General features: G+C 35.5%; 1 protein-coding gene across 1 annotated transcript in view; it reads left to right on the forward strand.

Moving 5' to 3' along the window:
• Positions 1–24,992, forward strand: part of GPC5 (glypican 5) — a 1,536,710-nt gene that overhangs the window by 52,354 nt on the left and 1,459,364 nt on the right. The window contains exon 2 of the mRNA XM_030922397.1: positions 836–997. Coding sequence (XP_030778257.1) covers positions 836–997 — 162 coding nt within the window. The remainder of the gene's footprint in view (positions 1–835; positions 998–24,992) is intronic.

Consider the following 24,992-nt stretch of genomic DNA (forward strand, 5'->3'; position numbering starts at 1 on the left):
CTTTTCCTCTTTGTCCTCTAGCACATCCGCTGTGCATAAAGGTGCTTGTCCTGGGTCCCTACCAGGATGAGAGTTTAGTGATACTAGCAAAGGTTTTTTGGTAACTATAATGCTTACATTTCATGTCTTAATAACTTTGCATTTCATGGAATATACATCTTCACAGGATTTTTCTAAATATGATTGTACAACTAAAAAGTGCTTTTAATGGTTTGAATTGTCTCTCACCAGCTATATAGTAAGTGGAATCTTGGATGCTGAGCTTGGGCCCGTGTTGGCCTTGATCTCCCAGCTTGTCATTATCGCAGAGATCGCCTACTTCACAAGCAGCACAAGCCTGATGGCAGCTGAGCAATCAGGTCAAGTTGTTTGACCTTTATGTGATGTTCAAAATTCGGTTCCATTTCTCCATGAAAAGCAGTTATTTTAGTCCACATAATTATCTATAACATACTTATTTCAAACGATTTTGGCTGAATTGATAAAATAAGCAAAAAAAAAAGAAAAAAATACACACACACACAAAACCTTTTTCTTGACTGAACTCTGTACTTACATAATAGTTAATTTGCTTTCTATTGAGTGGAGATACTTAATATTTGACCAAGAAGTTAATATAATATTTGAGCAAAGAGTTAATGGTTTAGAATATTTTGTTCATGACTGTGTTCATGGGTAATGGAGAAACTTTCTTATGGCAAGTACTCTAGAAAATCCATTCCTCACATAGAATGTGAGTCCTTTGTGTGCAGGACTGGTCATAACACCTGATATAAAACATGTAATACTTGTTAAATGGACAGATAATCATTCTGAAAAATGTTGTGTGTTCCAGGACCTGATCTTCAGGTTTGCATATCCACAAAGCCTACATGTTGCACCAGGAAGATGGAGGAAAGATATCAGATTGCAGCTCACCAGGATATGCAGCAGTTCCTTCAAACATCCAGCTCTGCATTAAAGTTTCTAATATCTCGAAATGCGGCTGCTTTTCAAGGTAAGTGGATCTTGAATTCTGCAACTAAGGACCAGCTGTGTTATGTAATTTGCCTAAGATAGTTACATTGGCAAACTTGACTGGGTTTATTTCCTTCTATTTACATAATATTCTGGTATAAAATGAGATTTTAACTTTTTCTAACCTTTGAAACTTGTTTCTGAGGTCATTGTGGGCATATATATTGGACTGGGGAAACTGAGTTGGACTGTTATATTAGTGAAATGATCGTTGGAAATGTATACTGCTATAGGGTTCTTCCAGGTCTGCCAACATTCTGACCCATAGCTGTACTTTAATATGAACAGACATAATGATTAGATTTCATGGAAAAGTTCTATAACATAAAATTTCATTGCTTTTAACTGGATAATTATAGATTCATCTATTAAATTTTTTTTGGATGTCACATAATTTTATTTTATATAAAATTTTACTTTAAGTTCTGAGATACATGTGCAAAACATGCAGGTTTGTTACATAGGTATACATTGTGCCATGGTGGTTTGCTGCACCTGTCAACCTGTCATCAAGGTTTTGAACCCTGCGTGCATTTGGTATTTGTTCTAATGCTCTCCCTCCCCTTGCCCCCAACCCCCGAACAGGCCCCTGTTATTTGAAGAAATACTCTTGAAATTTCCTCGCTATAACCTCATATGGTTTTCATAAGAACACCAGTGGAATATATCAAAGTGCAAGCAAGTCTGATAAATAGTAAAATAAGAAATGTTAATTGGATGTTTAAGGGTCGGTTAAGACTAGAACTCAACCTTAATTCAAGCAATATGTTCAGATGTAAAATTAATGGGTTATAAAATTACAAGGCACACTGAAAAATACATGATCTTTTTCTTATTTTAGTCATCTCTTCTATAAAATTCCTTATTACTACAATAAAATAATTTATTTTTCCTCTTATAGAACATTAGCTATTCTGTGTATGACTAGAATGAAAATACCTAGATTATACAGCTTTTCAAATTATTACTTTTGTTCAGTGCAGAATATAACTTCTGTTAGTATTCCTTTTAAATAAGTATATTAATTTCAATCTATTTGAATAATTTACTTTGTGTACATATATAAGTAAATCACAGAGCTCTTTAATTTTTTAAATGATACTTATTAAATAAAATAAATGCAATAAATCAGAATAAAATTTAAGTTAAAGTGTAGTTCATGAGGAATTAATGCTTTTTTGTAGGAAGTGTGAAGTGTCAGATTTTAAGGTTTTATTAATTTAGCTACTATTTTAGATGCCCCACAAAACAACTTTATTTCTATTGTAGGATTTATTCATGTGAAATTGTTGGAGGACAATTTACTGATATACATTTTAAACAAAGATTTGTGATTTAGCTGAGTTAGAAGCCGTTAACCATCTACAGAAAATTATATTTTCTTCTCATGAAAAGGATAGTATGTACAATATGGAATATACATTTTGGAGGCCATGCAGTGAATATATCAGTCTGAGCAGAACAGGGAGTTTGTGGTAGGTGGGCATATGCTTAAAACGGTGAACTGGATTCATATTGAATCTGGGATATGTGATCAAGATAGAGCACATTATGTTCAAAGGGTTAGGAAACCTGGAATATTTAGACTTTTAAGATGGATTGAGGCTAGTGAAAAGTTTTGGTGATACTGCTAAAAGTTTAGTGATAACTATCTCAGTAGTGGAAATATATGTTGAGATCGTCTCTACTGAAGTGTCAGCTAATTTTATGTAAACCTTTGTTTTCTGTTTACTAAATTATATCTGCTTTATTCATTAGGGTGAGTTTTGTTATTTAAAAATTAATTATAAAAAGTATAGAGACATTCTTAAATATGATTTTTTAATAATAAATTCTGTCTTCCTTAGTAGATGTCACGTTTTACTTAAGAATCACAAGGGAAGACAAATTTAAAAGAAATTTGCCTAAAGGCTAACTTTTCTAGAACCAAATTCCCTTATAAGAATACCCAGTTTTATTGAATTGAATAAGTAGCTTTAAGCTTATTTCTGTAAAAACAAGCTTAAATATATATGCCAAAAGCAATATGAGGGATCAATTTGCCATATCATGAATGAGCAGGCTACCTTATCATTAAGTAAAATGCCCTCCATTTAATTTCTGTGCAATTAAAATATCTGAAAACAATATAAAGCGTTTATAAGAAGGAAACAGTCAATACTTTTTTTGGGAAACAGTTTACTTGAGAGAAATTTAATAGAGAAATCAATTAACTTCTCAAATGATGTAAGTAAATTTGCTACATTTTGATTTTTTAGTTTTCAGATAGTTCATTTATATTTCCTAGTTCAACAATATTAATCTACTTTCCGAGTTATATTGTAGGTTATAAAAGACATTGGACTGGAATGTAGTATGGTCTCTTCCCTCATGGACCTTATGGGACCCCACGGAAACATATTTTTTGGAGCAATCCTTTGAATACAGTCAATGAGGATGATCACTTGTGTCTGTGGATTTAGCAGAAGTCACACTGTTGTTAGATGAAAGCTGGGAGGTTAGAAATGCATGCGGGAGAGAGGAAACCATGTTGACAGCTGTTGTTAGAAGAGACCTAAGATTATCCTATGTGAAATTCACACTGGGCTCTGTAGTCCACTGCCTATGTATATTCCAGTTAGGCTAGAATTAGCCTCTAGGACAACTCCTCTGTTTTTTAAAGAAATTTATTTGTGTTTGCTTTAGGCAGATTTTCCTTCCTTCCTTCCTTCCTTCCTTCCTTCCTTCCTTCCTTCCTTCCTTCCTTCCTTCCTTCCTTCCTTCCTTCCTTCCTTCTTTCTTTTCTTTTTTCTTTTCTTTTCTTTTCTTCTTTCTTTTTCTTTTTCTTTTTCTTTTTTTTTCCGCGACAGAGTCTTATTCTGTCACCCAGGCTAGAGTGCAGTGGTGTGATCTCTGCTCACTGCCACCTCTGCCTCCCAGGTTCAAGTGATTCTCTTGCCTCAGCCTCCTGAGCAGCTGAGATTACAGATGTGTGCCACCACACCCAACTAATTTTTGTATTTTTAGTAGAGAGACGGGGTTTCACCATGTTGGCCAGGCTGGTCTTGAACTCCTGACCTCATGATCTACCCACTTCAGCCTCCCAAAGTGCTGGGATTACAGGCATAAGCCACCATGCCTGGCCCACATTTTCTTAAAATGAACAAAACAGACAAAAATCTGCTTTTATTTTTTATTTATTTTCATTTTTTCTATTATTAATTTTTGAGACAGGGTCTCACTCTGTTGCCCAGTCCAAAGTGCAATGGTGTGATCACATGGCTCACTGCAGCCTCAACTTCCCAGGCTCAAGTGATTCTCCTACCACAGCCTCCTGAGTAGCTAGGACTACAGGCTTATGACACCTTGCCTGGCTCATTTTTGATATTTTGTAGAGATGGGGTTTTGCCATGTTGCCCTGTCTGGTCTCGAACTCCTGAGCTCAACCCATCTACCTACTTTGTTCTTCCAAAGTGCTGGGATTATAGGCATGAGCCACTATGCCTGGCCAAAAATCTGTTTTTAGAAGGACTCATGATTATGACCTGGGACTTCACTATATTCTAAGGGCAATCGTCCATGCAGTATTTTATAGGGCAGAAAAAGCAAACTGCTATCCTTATGTTAGTTGCTGTTCATAAATAAACAGTGCTGTTTGCAAGGAGGAATGTTGGCTTTGTCACAGTGCAAACAATAACTGTTCTTCATTTTCATGGGCTTAGTAATATTCATGAATAAAGCAGAACAGCCTGGGATAATACGAGAATTTGTTTCCCATTGGTGGTTTTGCTATGACTATAGGATTTTCTGCTTTAAAAATATTTTGGAAATTTGTTATAAATGTTTTGTTTATTTATACATGACAGTATGGTGTGATGCATGGAGAAATAGGGGAAATTGATGGAGAATATGTCATCTTTTGTAAAAAAGCAACTCTTTTCCAGCTGATATATTTTTCAGTTTTTAAATCTCTGTTTAAATAAAATAATGAAATTCAGTTTTGTAATTTTTAACTTTGCAAAAATTTCAACATGACTTTCAAAAAATAAAAAATAGTATTTTGGAAGACACTATTGGAAGCTTGTGTTTTGTTTTAATATTTAGAAGGTAAGGTTAAAATGTTATATCTTTCCTTAGAAATGAAACTTTTCCTATTTCTGTCAACTTCATTATGCTCATATATTTCTTAAATATATGGTAGATACTAAGTCTTTATTCTGGAAAATTGCCAGCTATATATATAACTGGAAATGTAAAATTCTAAAAAATGAATGTTATCGCTAGAGTCTAACTGTAAGGGATAGTTAGAACAAAAATTAACATTTTTTTTTTGTTTCATCTCTTGGCTAATTAAATTTTTATTCCTTGATTATATGTTTTTGAAAGATTGGCAAGCCTGTCCTCTGGGGTTGAAATGTTAGATTGAGGAATTTATTAAAAAATAGATTTCTATTTTTAATGAAATGTAGGAATATCCTTGAAATTAAATATATTTAAAAAGCAGATGAATTGAGAATATGAATATAACTTATGGGTTTTATCCTTTATGCTAATAGATACTAGTTACTGTAACGTGTATAGCTATCATATAGCTGCTACTGTAAAACTAAAGTATACACACACACACACACACACACAGTAAAAGACACAGGACATAGTTAATATTCAAATATATTAATGTATATGAGGGCAAATAGATTTATATAAATGTTACAATATCAAGCATAGAGTACATTAATCTTATTTAAGTCACTTCAGCTATGCTTTACAGAAGTGGACTATATTTAAAATTTTTCCTGCAGTGAGCCCAGATCGCGCCACTGCACTCCAGCCTGGGTGACAGAGCGAGACTCCACCTCAAAAAAAAAAAAAAAAAAAAAAAAAAAAAATTTCCTAGGAAGCATAAAGACATATTGCTATTTTAAACTCTAAGAATTACTTGATCAAGGTTAAGAGAACAGGCAGCCTATGCTGGTAGTGTTGGGTAGACTTGCTTGTTTCTATCTCTAGCACTGAGATCAGATACACAGCAAATGTAAGTAAATTAACTGTATGAATAAAGGAATGAATGAATGAAGGTACTTAGCAAGAAAATGGTTCAGAAATAAAATGAGAGATTCCTTTCCTCTCTTCTCCCTCCCTCCATCTTCTTCCTTTCTTTTATTCCTCTGTTGATGCATTTAATATATCTTTTGAGCACCTACTGGGGGCCAGCATCATTAGGTACTAGATTGTACACAGTGTCAAAATGTTAAATCCATTTTACTTTTACTGGATCACTCAGACTCCTAATATGTCCACATATTTATTAGTTTATTAATTTCTAAACTATAAAGGGGCACATGAAAGTTTTTATGTCAATGGCATTCTGAATGGGATCGCATTCTTTTCCTTGTTCAGTTTTAGGCAGTGCATGGTTTAGTGTGTTATCTAATACAGCAGCTATCAGTGCAATTGGTCTTTATTCAACTATCCTTTATCTCTGAAATGTTAAAAATTGTTTCTTTTGAATCTGTGTCAGCAGGCTCATATTAATTATGAGAAACCAGGCAATTTTCCTGTTCTAGATAAAAGTTGCAAGAGCTTAAATTACTTTTCAGCTGGAAATAAAGCTTGTTTCACATGAAATAATATCAATAGTAGAAAAATATTAACTATAGATCTAAGATCAGGTTTACTTTTCCAAGTTTCTTTTTTAAACTTTAAGAAGTAAACTTTTAGTTGTTTTAATTCTGACAGATAATAGTTATGATAATATCACTTATGGCTATGGTAATCTCATCTTGCAAACACAGTAATTTGCTTATAGCTGGTGAAAGAGTTCTTGATTTTTTATTAAACACACTTTCAGTTAAATCTTTTCAATGTAAGAACTGTACATCTATTGGCTAGATGAGTTGACATTTAATCAGATATTTATCATTTTGCTATTTGTTTTTCATTTTTGAAACTCAGAGCAGATATTCAGCAAATATAATTAAATGAACTGCATGAATAAATGAATGATACTTAGCAAGAAGACTTGTGAAATAAAACAAGAGATTCTCTCTCTCCTTCCCTCCTTCTTTGCTCTTCCTTAACAGTAGCTAGTATCTGTTAGCATAAAGGAAGAAAATACACAAATTACATTTATATTCTCATTCTCAATTCACCTGCTTTTAAAAATAAGATATTCAATTTCTCAAACTCCTGGGCTCAAACTGTGTTGCTCAAATAATCCTCCAACCTCAGCCTCCTGAGCTGGGACTACAGTCATGCTTATATTCATTTATCTTATGCAGAGAGAATCATAGAGATGACTCTTGAATGCTACTTACGTGTTGAGTAAAAGGACAGGACATTTGTGAGATTACAACTAGTTATGTTTTTGAGATTAATCTGTATGTCTATCCATCCCTTTTATCCATTTGATTTGATTTATAAAATTCATTTTTATAAAGATGTGACATTTATTTATTCTGTTGATGGATATTTTAATAATTTTAACCTATTTTTGCACTTGAAATGTTGCAGTGAACATTCTTGATCATATCTCCATGGATACATGTTTCTCCAGGGTTCACACATAGAAGCACAGTTGTGGTTTGTAGGCTATGCACTTGTTTACTTTACTAGGTATTTTCTAAAATTGCTCTTCTAAGTAGCAAAACCAATTTAAACTCACTCCAGTAGTTTGTGTGCATTCTCATATTTTCATACTTTTCCTAACACTTAAGTATTGTCAGAATTTTAAAAGTTTTACTGAACTAATAATGATGTTGTATCTTGTTTTCTAAATGTGTGGTCCTCTCTGATTATTAGGGTGTCTGCATATCTCTTCACATGCAGTTCTTTATTTTGTATTTTATTTATTTTCCCTTACAAATACATCATACCAACATGTGTACACAGTTAGAGAGGATATATATCATGTTGCATTTTGTATGTATTTAAAATTTCTGTCTTAGGCACAGATATCACATTGGATTTCTACATCTTAAAGTTTTAACTAAAGTAATTCAAATTTCTTTTTACGTGCTGTAGAAATCCAAGCTCCCCACGCAGTTTCTGCACATCACAAAGCTTGCAGTCACATGGTCACTCCTACCTCTGCTCCCTTGCTTTTTAAAAATTTGCTGTTGTCTGCCTCTTTCCTGTCATGTTAACTGTATATGAAATTTTTCCCAATTTCCAGTTCCCAAAATGCACACGTTATATACGTGCAACCCACTCATGATGTATGTGTAAAATAACTTTCATGAAATGATGGCGATAGAGGAAGACAAAGTCTAAAGACCACATACTTCCAATCATTTCAAATTAAATGTTGATTTCTATTTTTGCAAGTCTTTTCCAGTCCTCCAACATCAATCATGAAGCCACCATTCTCAGATCATTCTCTCTGACCCAGAGATCTCCCACTCTTGTGTGATACTCTCTTCTCCTCCCCAGATAGTGAGATAATGTATCTTTCAGTCCCTTACATTTATTATATAAGCAGAGAAATATTAAATACCCACCACAGGGCTCTCAGAATCAATGTAAACTGCATACTTTTTGATCAGCCTGTTGTCTATTAGATATTTTGGGAGCAACGATTTTTTCAGACCAAACATAAAAAATATAGTGGTCCTGTATAAGGTATAGACAAAGTGTATAATCTTTTATTTTTAGTATTAGTTAAATTGAGTTCATTTTATATTTTCAAATGTTAACACTTTTTGTTTTTGCAAAATGTTAACTTTTGCAATCCATGGAAAGAAGTAAACAATTATTAGTTTATTTTAAAACAGAACTAATTTATCTTAGGAATATTTGCTTTTAAAAGCAATAATAATCTGCAAAGTTAATAATTTTTTTAAGATCCAAAATATTTTATATTTAAATATTTTATTTCTTATACTAAGTATTTTAGGAAAAAATAAAATCAGCTTAACTAAAATAGTATTTTTCCAATTAATGTGTAGAAATAGATGTCAAGGGAAAATTGTAATGTAAGCATTGTGTGGTATGACACTCATTTTGTAATTCAATTTTTATGAATTCTTTAAAAAATTTTTTACCCCATGGAACAAACTTAACCATTATATTGATAATGATATATAAAACTTTAATGCTGTTAAAAAGTAAAATTCACATGAGTGTTTTGTTTTGTGTTCTAGTTTAGCCCTGTGCACTTAGTATATTAATATGGGATTTTTTTTTGCCAATAGTATCAGCTAATATATTTTGCAAATATGTGTCATGGATTTATTATTTCTATGCAGTGAAATGTTTTAGTATTGAAAGTAGGGTATCTCCCTATTTATAAGAGGCTGGTGGAAAGACAAAGACTGAGGGAGCATTTGAATACATTTAAGTCTATTTTATGTGAAGAACAAAGTTACAGTAAAATCGAGTAATAATTTTATCACAAATTATTGCTATCCTATTACTATTAAAAATTCTATTAACAAATTTTGTTGAAATATATCTTGATGTATTACATTACTTGCCAGTTTTTTTGATGGGGCTTTTTAAATAGCTATTTTTGTGTCAAACTATTTAGTTTTTGGAAGCATGACTTACCCTGTCAAATATCCAATGTAACTATTGAGTTTAAAAAATAACATTTTCAGTATTTTGAGGTCTTATGGTTTTATGTTTTTTCAAGACCCTACAAAATTTTATCTATGATGGTTTGTGACCACATTAATTAGTCTTACAGGGAAGATAAAATAATGATACTATTAAAATATCTAAGACATTATTTTAAAACTCAATAATGTATTTTTACCTTTTACTTTATCATGAGATGTTAATTTGTATTTTATCATGGTTATTATGTGGCATATAGCACATGACAGCATACTGTTCTCCCTTCTGCCTGTTGTCAGAACACTCAATTTTTGGGGTGACCACACTGAATAGCCATGTGCATAGAAACAGTGCATCCTGCCGCAGCACAGGGGATGACATGAAATGGAAGTGCATATGTGATTTGAAATAGTTTTTGTGGGAAATAGAAAAGGTAATTAACCAAAAACCAGGTAGAAGGTTAACATTGGAGTCATGTATTTAATAGTAAAACCTGTATCTATGATGGTGTGACTGCTTTCGTTTTTATCCTTTCCTAGTGCCTAGGGAGAAAGTACAAGTAGAGGAGTGCTGACATGTGGTTGAGCAGGTACAGTGGAAGGCTGAAGGTGGTAGGAGGTCCATTCATCCATCCAGCAATCATGGGGCAGCCTGCATGTGCCTGCACTGTGTTTAAAGTGCTTGGATGCATTGGTGAATGGAACAAAGATCCCTGTCTTGATAGTTCCCATTTCAGCCAGGAAAGATAGAAAATAAATATAATACAGATACAAGTTAGGATGTATTAAATGTTTTGAAAAATATGTAAAGCAGGGTGAGGGGAACGGAAATACTGGAGGGCTGTAATTTTAAATTGGATAATCAGGGAAAAAGTGGGCATTTCAGCAAAAATTTGAAGAGAGTGAAGGAGTTAGTCATGTGGATATCTGGGACAAACACATTCCAGGACAAGGAAATAGCCGTAAAGTAGAGGTGGGCCTCAGCTGTCAGAGGAATAGCAGCAAGGAGGCAGCATGTGTGGAGCATATGGAGGGTGATTGGAAAGGATATCACAGAGGCCATGGGGGCAGGTCTTTTGGGGCCTCTTAGACATTTATTCTGAAACAGAAGTTTTTATGATAGGTGTGGTTTGATTGTAAAATAATCACCCTGTCTTCCCACAGCCAACATTATACTGAATGGGGAAAACTTGAGAGCATTCCCCGCCGAGAACTGGAACAAGACAAGGATGCCCACTTTCACCACTTCTATTCAACATAGATATGCAAATGGTGAACAAACATGAAAAAATGCGCAACAGCACAAATTATCAGGCAAATGCAAATCAAAACCACAATGTAATACCCCTTTACTCCTACAAGAATGGCCATAATTAAAAAAATCAAAAAATAATAGATGTTGGCATGGATGTGGTGAAAACGGGGCACTTTTACACTACTGGTGGGAATGTAAACTACCCTGATTACAATGATCCAGCAATCCCACTACTGGATATCTATCCAGAGGAAAAGAAGTCATTATATGAAAAAGACTCTTGCACACACGTGTTTATAGCAGCACAATTTGCAATTGCAAAAATATGGAAGCAGCCCAAATGCCCATCAATCAATGAGTGGGTAAAGAAAATGTGGTGTATATACATATATATACCGTGGAATAGGACTTATCTATATAAAAGAAGCAAAATAATGGCATTTGCAACAACCTAGATGGAGTTGGAGACCATTTTCCTAAGTAAAAAGTAACTCAGCAGTCGAAAGCCAAACATCGTATGTTCTCACTGATAAGTGGGAGTTAAACTATGAGGATGCAAAGACATAAGAATGATACAATGGACTTTAGGGACTTATGAGGAAGGGAGGGAGGTGGGTGAGGGATAAAAGACTACACTGGGTACAGTGCACACTGCTTGGGTGATGGGTGCACCAAAATCTCAGAAGTCACCACTAAAGAACTTATCCATGTAACCAAATTCCTCTACCTGTACCCCAAAAACCTATTGAAATTAAAAAAAAAAAGGAAGGTCGCAGTGAGCCATGATTGCACCACTACACTCCAGCTTGGGAGACAGAGCAATACCCTGTCATAGAAAATGATAACATGAAATAAGATAATAAAATAAGCTCTCTATCAAGTTATATAATCTATAATAGCCTACAGAAAAGAGGCACCATGGTGACTTGGGTGTTTGTAGTGGAGGTGGCAAGATGTGGTCACTTTCTGTATCTCTTATGATCCTTAGTGGACCCTGGACAAAGTAGGAAAAGAATTGAAGCCCTGGGGGCCTGATTATGGTAAAGTATATCAGGGTTGCGTCTGTGATGGAGGTGCCTGGAGGGTAGTGGATTAAAGAAGCCCGGGCTGTAGGAGGGGCTTCCACATGGACTTTGGAGTCTCCAAGTCTGTTGGTGGAGTTGGAGTGAGAAAAACTGTGGCCGGTTTCTCCAGAGTTCTCAAAGAAAGAAGCACATTGGTGGTGTGACAGAGACATCCGGTGGAGGCCAATCTTATACAGGATAGAAGGATAATTAATGGTCTTGGAAGAGCCAGGAGATTTCCAGTGTCCCTCCACTGTCTGGCTCTGTACAGTGATACAAATATTTTTGTAATAAAATATTTCTAGATATGAAAATACAATTGATTTTGATGTAATTCCCAATTCTACACAACAAAACATATTGCCAATATTTAACATAATTTAAGAGTAAAGGGCATTCAATAAATAAATAATGCAAATAAATAAAATCAACTTGAGTGAAATGTATAACTTTGAACATTGAAGGGGGAATATGTGTAATGCAGTAGCATTGTATAAAGTTATATGATGAAAATCGTGATTTTGTATATGAGAGATTTGTTTTCACTTTAATTATAAAAGATACAACATGCTTATGTAAAAATTGAAAATAGAATTCTTTATTAATCAATAACCCGGTTAGCAAGTAAAGTTCTATGGTGAACTTAAAACTGTTGGGACTCAATTTTGAAGTCTTAGTGGTAACTCTCATAATAGGATCACCTTTGCTGTTCTTATATGAATCAAATTCTTTTAACCAAATAATATTAATAGTTATCAATTATTTAAATAATATATTTTTATTGTCTTTTATTTTGGCGGGGGGACAGAGTCTTACTTGTTGCCCAGCCTAGAGTACAGTGGCACAGTCTTAGCTCACTGCAACCTCCACTTCCTGGGTTCAAGCAATTCTCATGCCTCAGCCTCCTGAGTAGCTGGGATTATAGGGGTATGCCACCACATCGGGCTAATTTCTGTTTGTGTTTTTAGTAGAGAGAGGGTTTCACCTTGTTGGCCAGGCTGGTCTCGAACTCCTGACCTCAAGTGATCCACCCAGTTCAGCCTCCCAAAGTGCTGGGATTACAGGCATGAGCCACCGTGCTGGGCTGATATATTTTTATTATATTATTTGTTATCTAATTAGAAGTATTTGCAGTTTGTGTAAGTGACGTTACTGTCAAATTTAAAATTATAAAATGGCATAACTTATTGCAAACTATGATATATAGTTTATTAAAAATGAAGAAATGTTCTTAATATTTCAGCTTTTTTTTATAGACTTGGGGAAATATCAGATTAAGATGAAAATATTACACCATCATCCATAATATTGATTTGGTAAAAGGATAAGATATAATGGAAATTAAGATACCTTTCTTTCCTCAGACAAATAGAGGACTTAAATTTTATAACCATTTCTCAATGTAGCTGTTCATGCTAGGAAATTACCCATGCATATCTTTATGCTTTTATCATAAAATATATGTAGCAATAAATGTGGTATAGAGGCTATAGCTTTTATGCAGAAGGCAAAGGGTTGAAATGACATCTCAAGACCCAGAGAGTGAGAACAGTAAATAAACGGTAATTGTTGGATAGCTGTGCTGTACTCATTTTTTCCAGGGTAATGCTGCCTATGGGCTAACTTTTGTATAAACAAAGATAATTGAACTTTTGCACCTTAAAGGATACTGTTTTCTTGTACTCTTTATTTAACTTCATTCCCTCAGGGCAAAAACTTAACTTGAATGTTAACTTAGGAAACATATTCAATATTATTTTCCTTAAGTAGAAATAAATTGAACATGCTTTGTAGTAGAACAAACATTGGTCTTTGTTGTGGGAAACTGATTTTGTAATAGGATAGGGAATATGCCTAACGATTTAAGAAGAAGGGTCTAGAGTTAAAGGGTCTGGGTTTGGATCTGGTCTCAAGACTTGCCATCTGGGCCTCAGTCTTCTTTGCTTGTATAATGGGATAACAATAGTAACTTCTTCTAGCTGGACCTCAATATCCTTGCTTGTAGAATGGAACAATAATAGTACCTTCTTCTAGGCTACAATTAATGAGGATTAATTGAGGTAGTCCCTGTAAAGTACTTGGTTTGGTGCCTGGTACATAATGAGCACTTAGCATATGTTAGCTATTCTTTATTTATTAATGGAGTATATTTTTTCTTCAATATTTGATAGGCAGTAAAGCATTTCATGGCAGGAGCTGTCTGATAGCTTTTCTTTAAGCGTGTTATGGCAAATGGTATGAAGCCAATTGTCACATTATCAGAAGTGCTGCAGGGCCCAGGCAGAGGAAGGGGGTTGGTGGTCCAAACTCCTTGGATTACTGTGCCTGATGAGGTTGCCAAGAGTCACATTGTGAGTGCTTCGGATTATGGGCAAAAATACCCTCAAAATTCACAAAGACCAGCCATTGAGAACAATTATTTGATGAACAATAATAATTGGCGCATTTTTAAAGCAGACTTTTCTGCTGCCCAGTGGTAATAAAATGAAATTTCAAATTGTATTAAGTGGTATTAAATTGCTATGTTTTGACTGTCACTGTAATGGAAACCAACGTGAATACTAAAATCTAAGGTTTAACCAACAGACTCATGCAGAGGTACAGAGTCCATGGGAAATTATTCAATGACTGGCTTAACAAATGCCGTGGTCTTATTAGTGTCCTTCTCCAAATGAGAATATACAAAAGAGGCTTTAAATTTTTGACACCACTTATTCATTCTGATCACATTCAGGGGTGTTTGTAGTTTATGTTGGTATGTGTCTTCATAAAGCTAAGCTTTTTGATTATGTTTTGTGAGTTATTAGATAGTATCATTAACTTCAAATTAGTCCTTTTCAAAACAGCACAGAATAAATACATGCATAGCCCTCAGAATAATGTGAGAGGTTTTGTGCATGATAGGATATGGCATAAAATTTAATCTAAGATGTCACTGAATTGCTGTGAAGGCCCATGTTTTATTAGGACGATTTTTGTTTTGGTTTAAATGTTGCTAATCATTGTTTCATAAAATTACCTATTGGATATCTACATTTCCTACCCGCTGAAAATGTGAAATATTATTGCATATCTGTTAGACATTGTACAGGGTTTCCTCGTTACATGAGGAAAGCTAGTGCAGAAGGAGGTGGGCCCTTAAAGCCTCTGGAAAGTATAATTTGGGAATCCTCTTTTCAACTCATACTTAGACGCGGGGCGAGGCGGGGTTCAAAAGTGTCCATTGGTTCAAGAAGGAATGGTAAATGCTGTGTTCACATTGTGATTTTTGATGTGCTTATGTACTAGATGTAGTCCCAGGGCAATGCTTTAGGATGATCTAGGCCAACTGCTTTATTTTTATTATAAACCTTCAAAGTAGACTTAACTTATCTATATATCTGGCAACTTCTACTCAATATATTTAGTATATTTTAATGAAATTATGTATTTTGAATGCAGATTATATTTAAGAATATATTTAACGATTGGTACCACTGTTCTAGAAAGCCATTTGACAGCACTAGGTTAAATACGTGTTTTCTACTGGTTATATACAGTTACCCTTGATACCTGGGCGGGGAGGGTGATTTGTTCCAGGACCCTCTTGAATACCCAAATCCGCAGAAGCTCAGGTCCCCCTTATAAAATGGCATAGTATTTGTGTATAATGTACTGAAATCCTCCCTTATACTTTAAGTCATCTCTAGATTACTTAAAATAATGCAGCACCTCTACATCACTTCATTTGCATGGATTCAACATAGTATTTAGTGTGTGGCAAATGCAATTTTTGCTTTCTGGAGCTTTGTAGAATTCCTTTTTATGAATGTTTTCAGTACATGGTTGGTTGAATCCATGGGTGTAGAACCAATAGGTACAAAAAGCCAACTGTATATTGGAAAATTTTAAAAGAGACTGTAAAGCGACGTGTCCAAGCATGTTAAATGTAGTGTTCGTTTAAGTCAAGCTTTTTCTAAAATTTATTTGGAAAGGCAGAGGACCTAGAATAGCTAAAACAATTTTGAAAAACAAGTGGGAAGAATCACTTTACCTAAATAATAAGGCTATACAGCTACAGTAATTAAGCATGTGATATTGATGGAGGGATGGACACATAGAACAGATTAGAGAACCCCACAACAGGGCTACACAAGTGTGCCTGATTTTGACATAGGTACAAAGACTATTCAATGGAGGAAGAATATCCTTTTCAACAAACTATGTTGAGAAATTGAATATTCATTGGGGAAACCTGAACTTTATCATTATACACGAATGAACCCAAAATAGATCATACAGTTTCTGCAAAACTATGAAACTTTTAGAAAAGAAAATGGAAGAGTCGTAGGGACCTAGGTCTAGAAGAACAGTTCTTCGATTAGACAACAAGAACACACGTGTTTCGTAAAAGGGAAAATTGGGCCTTGTGAAAATTACAAACCATGCTCAGAGAAAAGTTAACAGAATGAAAACACTGTAAGCAAATAATTGCAAACTGCATATGTGATGAAGTACTTGTATCTAGACTGTGTTAAAAATTCAGCAGTTAAAAAAACCCATTTTAAGTAGAAAATGAACAAAATACATGAATAGACATTTTACAGAAGGGGTATGCAGACGACGACAACTTAGTACATGAAAAGATATGCCACATCTAGCTTTCATGGAAATATAATTCAAAGCTATAGTGAGATATCACTACACTCTATCAAGTATGGTGAAAATGAAAATAGTAATAACACTAGTTGCCGACAAGGATGCAGAGAAACTGGATCACTGAGGCACTGTTCGTGGTAATGTAAAATGGCACAGTCAGTCTGGAAAACAGTTGGGCAGTTTCTGTTAAAATTAAACCTGCACTTATTGTATTGTCCAATAAATGCATGCTTGGACATTTATTCAGAGAAATGAAGTAGTATGTTCATGCATAGAACTATACACGAATGTTCATAGTAGCTTTATTTGTAGTAACCCCAAACAGGAAATGAATGTCCTTCAACAGGTGAATGGATAAACACATTGTATTATGTCCATATCATGGAATATGACTCAACAATAAAAAGGAATCAACTATCGATACATGCAAACAATTGGATGGACTTTAATGGAATTATGCTGACTAAAAATATAACATTCTTGAAATAAAAAAATAACAGAGATGGAGAAAGATAAATTTTGGTTCCCTGGGGTTAGGGACGGGGAGAGGGAAAGGTGGACGTCTCTATAAAGGGGTAGTATGAGGGAGCTTTGTGGCAATGGAACAGTTCTGTGTCTTGATAGTGGTGATGGTTACACGAAGCTACGCATCATAAAATTGCATAGCACTACACACACACACCACACACACACCCACAAATGCATACAAAATCTGAGTAAGTCTGTAGATTCTACCAATGTCAGTTTCCTGGTTTTGATACTGTACTATGGTTACACAAGGTGCTACCCCTGGGGGAGGCTGAGTAAATGGTGCAAGGGACTTCTCTGTACATTGTTTTTCTTTGCAGTCATCTGAATCTGTATCATTTCAAAACAAAAGAAATATAAGCAGAATAATTGCTCTTGGGACATATTCACTTACCTTAATCAATTTTTAAACTAGACCTATCTCAGCTCTCAAGTTACTGATATTTTTCTTAATATATTTTTCAACAGTCTTACTTTTTAAATTGTCTACAATCTTCTTGCTTTCTTGATCTCATTCACACTCACTTGCTCTTCATCTTTAATGTCATATTTATTGTAGGGGCAATTAACATACAGTAAAATGCATACTTTTTAGGTGGACCTTCTGTGAATTTTGACAAATGTTATTTAGTCATGCAACAACCACCCCAATTAGAGAATATTTTCCTCACCCCAAATAGTTACCCTAGGTCTTTGTCTCTTTAGTTTTGCCTTTTCCAGAGTGTGACATAAACTGAATCCTACGTCATGTAGCCTCCTGTGTCCGGCTTCTTCCACTTAAGTACCACAGTTTTTTTTTTTTTTTTTTTTTTTTGTTTGTTTGTTTGTTTGTTTTAATCTAATCTCAAATGGGAGGTGCTGCATTCTTCTTTTGTTGTGTTGTGTTGGGTTGTGTTGTGTTGTGAATATATTTGAAACTGTTGACACCTTCAGTTGGCTTTTCGCTGTAGACTATAATATAGTTTGAAAAAGATTTTCTTTGTAACTCTTGTACCTTGTAAGCTCTGGGCTAATTCCATTTAATTGGTGGTTTTAAAAGTCTAATACTTTTGTATTGAAATGTCAAAATATTTCACCCCAATTTTCACAAGTACTACCTTTTCTGCCTTTCTTCAGAGTACCTATCTTTAGCTTTTTTTCCTCAAAGGGAAAACTTATTAAATAAGTTATCTCTGTGATTCTTTTGAATATTTCACCCAATCTAAATGCTGCAAATCATTGATCTTCTCAATTCCAGTCAATTCTAGTAGAGAGCATAAATTTATTTAAATAAACATAGCAGCTTCATCTAAAGATTCTTCCCACAAGTTGAATTAATCCAAATCAAACTTAAATTATGAACATTGAGATCTCACTATTTAATTCACTCAGCTCCTCTCTTGCTTTTAGTAGGGACTGAACTGTGATGGGTCCCCCATCAGGTTACTTAAGGGTGTATGTCCACTGCCTGAACCCTGTAGGCCAGGCCATGAGCCAAGGCCATGGTGCCCAGTCAAGGAGCAGATGTCCCTGAGAACTCAAACATCCCGGAGCGTTTCTGAGAACCTACCAAGGAACACAGTTCCATCACACACACGCAGCAGGCAAAGAGCCAGAAAATTAGCTTTAAAGTGCTTAGGAATAGGCGGTGGTGTGGGTCTCTACAGCTGCCCTGCTACCACCCAGGAGTGCCCTGTATGTAAGTGCTATTAAACTCATCTACTCTCCAAGCTGGACTTGTCCAAGTCATTCTTTGGCCTCTCAGCACCTTCCTAGTTTGGGAGCAGAGGGACATTACGGTCCCAAGTTTTTCTTGTGACAGGGGCAAACTTTACGTTTTTATTTCTGTTTCAGCTGCTGTTCTCAAGAATTGAAATAGTATACATTAAAAGTTTTAAAACTGAGGTTTAATTGATGCTGGTTTATTAAATATTTTGACTTAGGATTCCAGGCCATTTCTTCTGGCTGACCAGGAATGATCAGGATGACCAGTTAATGTATTTTAATAGTCTGGTTGAGAGAAAAGACAAGGAAGTGAGTTTTGGTAGTGATGATAGAGAGTAGAGGAGAAAGATTGTAAGTATATTGAGAAGGAAAATTTCAGAGGACTAGGTAACTAAATGGTTATGGAGTGGGACTGGGGAGAGGGAGGAACCTAGGATCAACACGAGTCTTGCAAGAGAGTACTTTCAAGGACTGATTTACAGTGTCCTCATTTTCCTTAGTTTTATCTTAGTTTTAATTAAGTTCTTTTGAAAATTCTATTCAACTCTAAGTCTGTGGGTATACTATGGTGAACTCATGCATTCCTTCATCAATATCTATTTAGTATATATTGAATGCTGGGTGCTGTACCATTTTCAGGCAGTCCCCACTTTGCACAATTTTGTGTTAATTTAAACGCATCCAAATCTGAACCGGGTCCTTGCTTTACACAGCTGCATTGATCTTAGTTACCAGACAACTGTGCAGTTTGAGAACTGCCAGTATTTCGTCTAGAGATAGGAGCAAAAATTATGACTGCTTTTAAGAAGTTTAAAATCTATTGTGAAAAATAAACAAATGCTTACAATTCAGTGTGCTTTGGTATGATGGAGTTAAGATGTCACAGAGAAGACATCTGATTTGAATTACTGGGGAAGAAAGATGGAAAAAAAATCCTGAAAACGGTGACATCAGGTGAAAAACAATAGTCAGGTGATCCCTGTCACCACAGAGGGAGAAAGGGTCTGGAGAGCTAAGTAGTCCACGATTCCTCCACCAACGCCACAGCCAACTGTGGGATTGGGGATGGTTGGGAAGTTGGCCTGCAGACATGCAATTCCTTGCGATTAATTTAATTTCCTGAGAATCTGTGTTCATGTCCTTTCTCATTCTTCGTTTTGCTCTCTTTTCTCATTCTTATGCTTTCCTTCCCTTCTTATGCTCTCAGTTCTCTGCCCCTTTCTCTTTTCTCTGCTTTCTTCTCACTATCTTATCACTGCTGTCTTAATTTGGGTTTTTGTCTATGTTGATGCTGTTTTTCAGAACATTGTTTCAGATTTAGTTATCCTTTATCCTTTTGTTTTTGGTAATATCTGTTTAAATTTTCAAAATATCAAAATCATTTTTAAAAAACAATGCTACATTTAAAAATTTTATTTCACGTATTTCTGATTTATTAAGAGCAATTAATTTTTTGAACTTTTAAATTTTCTTCTTGGCACTGAAAATGTTTTAGGGAATAAATTTTCCTTTGATTACAGCTCCACTGTGTTGCATACAGTTTATTATGAAGTGTTATTTTCATTTTGGTTTAGTCTGCAATTTTACTTTGCTTTTATCCTTTGAGATTATCTAGGCAGGTTTTGGTCAGGATTGGCCAGGTTTACTGCAGTTACGTTGACCCCAGAATATCAATGGCTTACATCCATGCAGAAGATGTAAGTTCTTTATGCATAGGTGGTATTGCTTCCTGCCCAGGCTGAAGGAGCAGCTCTATCTGAGATGTTTGGCTTTAGTGAAAGAGAGAAAGGCAGCAGGAGAGATGGTCCTGGTCCCAGTGCATCTGCTTGGAAGCTGTGCGTGTTGCTTCCACTTACACGTCCTCTACCAGTGCAAGTTCTGTGGCCAGGCCTTGTATTGAGATATGGTGCTCTCAGATATTCCCAGCAGAACCCAGATATTCTCCCTGTAGAAGTATTCAAGAGCACCATGTCTCAATATGGGACCCTAAAGAATGTTGGTGTGGGTTGAATTGTGTCTCCCCACCCTGCCAAAGTTATGCTGGACTCTTCTCCTCCAGTACTTCATAATGTAACCTTATTTGGCAATAAGGTCTTTGCAGAGGTAATCAAGTTAAAATGAGGTCATCAGAGTGAGCCCACTCCAATGTGATTGCTGGCCTTATAAAAAAGAGGAATTTGAACATAGAGAAATATGTACAGAGGAAAGATGATGTGAGGACAGAGGAATGCCATCTTCAAGTCAGGGGACGCCTGAGGTTACCGGAAGTGAGGTGAGTCACCTGGAACAGTTCTCCTTCACAGCCTTCAGAAGAAACCGACTCTGCTTACAGCTTGATCTTAGACTTCTGGCCTCCAGAACTGTGAATCCATAAATTTCTCTTGTGTAAGCCACTTAGGTTGCAGGACTTTGTAACAGCAGCCCCAGGAAACCAATACAAAGGTGTTTAAAATTATATGCTTGGTCCGATTAGTCTTATGTATTTGTAATTCTGTTATATTTTTTATTAGAAAATTTAGCCAATAAAATCTTTACTATTCAATATTTAAGTTTTCTTCATAACTAAGATAATGGCCTTTTTTTTTTTTTTTGAATGAGACAGGGTTTCATTCTGTTACTCAGGCTGGAGTACAGTGATGAGATCACAGCTTACTGTAGCCTCGACCTCGAGGACTCAAGCCATCCTCTCACCTCAGCCTCCTGAGTAGCTGAGACTACAGGCATGCACCACCATGCCTGGCTAATTTTCTTCATCTCATTTTGTCTCTTCTCTCTTTTCTTTTTCTTCTCTTCTCTCTTTTCCTTTCCTTTTCTTTCTTTTTTTGAGACACAGTCTTGCTCTGTTGCCCAGACTGGAGTGCAGTGGCATGATCTCAACTCACTGCAACCTCTGCCTCCCACGTTAAAGCGATTCTCATGCCTCAGTCTCCTGAGTAGCCAGGATTATAGACATGTGCCACCACGTCCAGCTCATTTTTGTATTTTAGTAGAGACAGGGTTTTATTGTGTTGGCCAGGCTGGTCTCGAACTTCTGGTCTCAAGTGATCCACCTGCTTTGGCCTTCCAAAATGTTGGGATTATAGGCATGAGTCACTGAACCTGGCCTAATTTTCTTTTTAATTTTTTTTTCTTTTGTAAAGACAGAGTCTTCCTGTGATATTTCCCCAGGCTGGTCTTGAACTCGTGAGCTCTAGGGATTCTCCAACCTCAGACTCCTAAAGTGCTAGTATTACAGGTGTGAACCACTGTGACTGGCCAATCATATAAGTTTTAAAAGTTTGTTTAAAATGGGAAATTCTCTACTTGAAAAATTCTACTTTAATTTCAAAGGTTATATATCTTTTCTGTTCAGTAATTTAAAACATACTCTCTTCTGATTTACTGCACTCAGAATTTTGTAAACCTTTGCTATATAAAAATGCAGATTCATCTTTTTGAGAAAAAATACCTGCCTGGGTGGTGGCTCATGCCTATAATCCCAGCACTTTGGGAGGCCAAGGTGGGTGGATCACATGATGTCAGGTGTTTGAGACCAGCCTGGCCAACATGGTGAAACCCCATCTCTACTAAAAATAAAAAAATTAGCTGGGCAGGGTGATGTGTGCCTGTAATTCCAGCTACTCAGGAGGCTGAGGCAGGAGAATCTCTTGAAATGGGGAGGCAGAGGTTGCAGTGAGCCGAGATCATGCACTCCAGCCTGGGTGATAGAGTGAGACTCTATCTCAAAACAACAATAACAACAACAAATCCTCCCCACTCCCACCCCAGGTTTTGAAGTATGCCTTTGTGTGACTTTTGTCACTTGTTGTATTAAGTTGCAGTAGCCAGAACAATTAAAAGTATAGTAGCTTGGTTATATCTTGTCTTCTTTCCCCCCTCATTTCTTATTTTGTTAAGCATTTTCCTTTGTATTTCTTTTTCTATTAGTGAAGCAGCACAGTGATTGCCTTCAGACAGCTCTCTACAAGGCCTATCTATGAGGTTTCTCCACCTCTGTCAAACATCCTTTCAAAGAAAAAAGAAGTGCTTATAACTACTGAGATTTTCCTTTTCTTATAAATGGGGATTAGACTGATAGCAGTATCGCAGTTCAGCTGGGAAAGGTGAGGAGGTAAAAAAATTGGAAGTGGGAAGGGAGATGGAAAGTGTAGATCACATGCTGACTTCTTTGCAGTGAAAATTTTTATGCCATCAGAAAGCATATTGGATTTAGGTGTATGATTTGTGACCCATTGAAATCATCTGCATTATTCCGAATCATGCAAATATTTTGTGATGTGATTTTTGAATCAGGTAAAAGAGTAGTTCTAGCTTATGTGTGTTTTTCTCTTTTTATCTCAGGCACCATAACCTTGGTACTATTTTAACTTACATGTTTATGCATGTAAAAGTGTCTGAAGTAATTAATATAACCAATTTTGTGTCTTTAAGATTAGCTGTTTGCAAACAGCAAACAAGCCTCCGTAAGAAACTGGAGCGAGTCTTTCCAGTTGGACTATATTAGAATTCCATCTACATTTTAAGTTGGTTCCTGCTGTGTGGATATATTAGACTGAATCTATTACCTGGCTCAATGGTCCTTTCAGACAATTTCCCTTTCTCATTCTGATTTTATTGTAAGTGATCGTCAACATACTGTTGAAGTCTGAAAATCTAATTTTGATCACTTCCATGAAGTGCTGATTACGATGACCTTATGTTAAAAAAACCAAACAAGCCCCCAAACAAGAAGCGATGGAGTATTGTGATATTTAATAGATTATCTTTTGGCTAAAGGTGCTGGTTATGGAGTGTTGTGTGAGACTCTATTCTTGGGCACTTCTGTACTGATTCTTCCTTTGGGTGTTGTGCAGAAGAAAATTCTATAACAGTGACCGCCTTGGGGCAGGACCTGATTTTACATTAAACTTTCCTGCTGTATGTTTAATGCCACTTTGAGTTGCCTCTTTTCCTGGTGATCATGAACCACCTGCTGTTTTTCATTTGGAGATAATGTTTCTCTGAGTATTTATTATTATTTCAGCTTTAAATATAGTCCTTTCATGCATTTAATACATTTAATCCTTACTGTGAAACAGATTAATGGACCTTTGGTGTAAAGCTTAGGGACATTAATTTAGTTCACTCTGGTTTATTTAAGTGTGTTGCGATTGTGCTGGGATATACTTTTGCAGGACATGTCTAGAAGTTATAGAGATACTGTCAGATGGTAATAGCATGGTATTTCATTTTCTCATGCTGCCCAACAGTTTGATGAAGAGCACTATTAGAGAAAAATAAATACTAGTTGATGTTCTCTTCCTCATCTTCAAAACTGTCTCAACACCACTTTGTGTCTAGTACCTTGTTTTGATTCTTTATCCTGACTCAGAGATCATTTCTTCCTAGCTCTCTTCTTTTCTCTTCCTATTTTTGTATTTGGATATTTCGTTCTTAATATAGAATTTACTCTTTCCTGACTGTTCCTCTTGACCCTTTTGTTACCCTGCAGCCTCTTGATTGAACTGAAAAGTCTAGATAGATTTAGTCCTCTGCTGATCCCAAGTAACCTAACAGGTTAAGATTTTAGATTACGATATTCATATGCCATTCTCTAATTTGAAATTCTTTGGTCCTTTGCATATTCTTGCTGCTTAAAATGCTATCTAATATTCATAGCTTTAAATGTCCTCTATAATCTCTATTATATCTATTCAAAATTAGTTATTGCTCATTTCACTCACTTCCCTTCTACAGCAGGTCTTGTTTCCAGAATTCTCTGTTAGATCAATTGTGTTACTTTCCTGAGAATAAAAGAATTACATCTTATATTTGTAACCACTTCCCTTGGGACAATGTATAATCTATGGTAGATATTCAGTTAATGTGATTTTTGTTTTGTGTTTCTCAGTGTCAGTTAGGGTCTTCTTTAGATGGATGGAATAAAGATTGATCTTTTATTCTCTATTTTAGACTTTAAGGCATGATCTCTGGACTCCTATCATCTGGGTTTATCTCTAACTCTTGTTTTGCTACTTTTGACAATTTACATAATGTCTCTGTGCCTTAATTTCCTCATCTGTAAAATGGAGACAATGGCTATACCGACCTTAAGAGAGATATGAGAACTAAGCAAGAGAATCCATATCAAGAAGGTTTTGTGTATGTAACATGTATTGCTAGATTGATATTGCTAAGAATAGTTCCATGAACTAAACAAACTAGGAAGAAAAATTTTATTTGGTAACCCAATTTTTTATTTTATTCCTAGTC

This window comes from Rhinopithecus roxellana, chromosome 18 (assembly GCF_007565055.1).
Source record: "Rhinopithecus roxellana isolate Shanxi Qingling chromosome 18, ASM756505v1, whole genome shotgun sequence".
NCBI lineage: Eukaryota > Metazoa > Chordata > Mammalia > Primates > Cercopithecidae > Rhinopithecus > Rhinopithecus roxellana.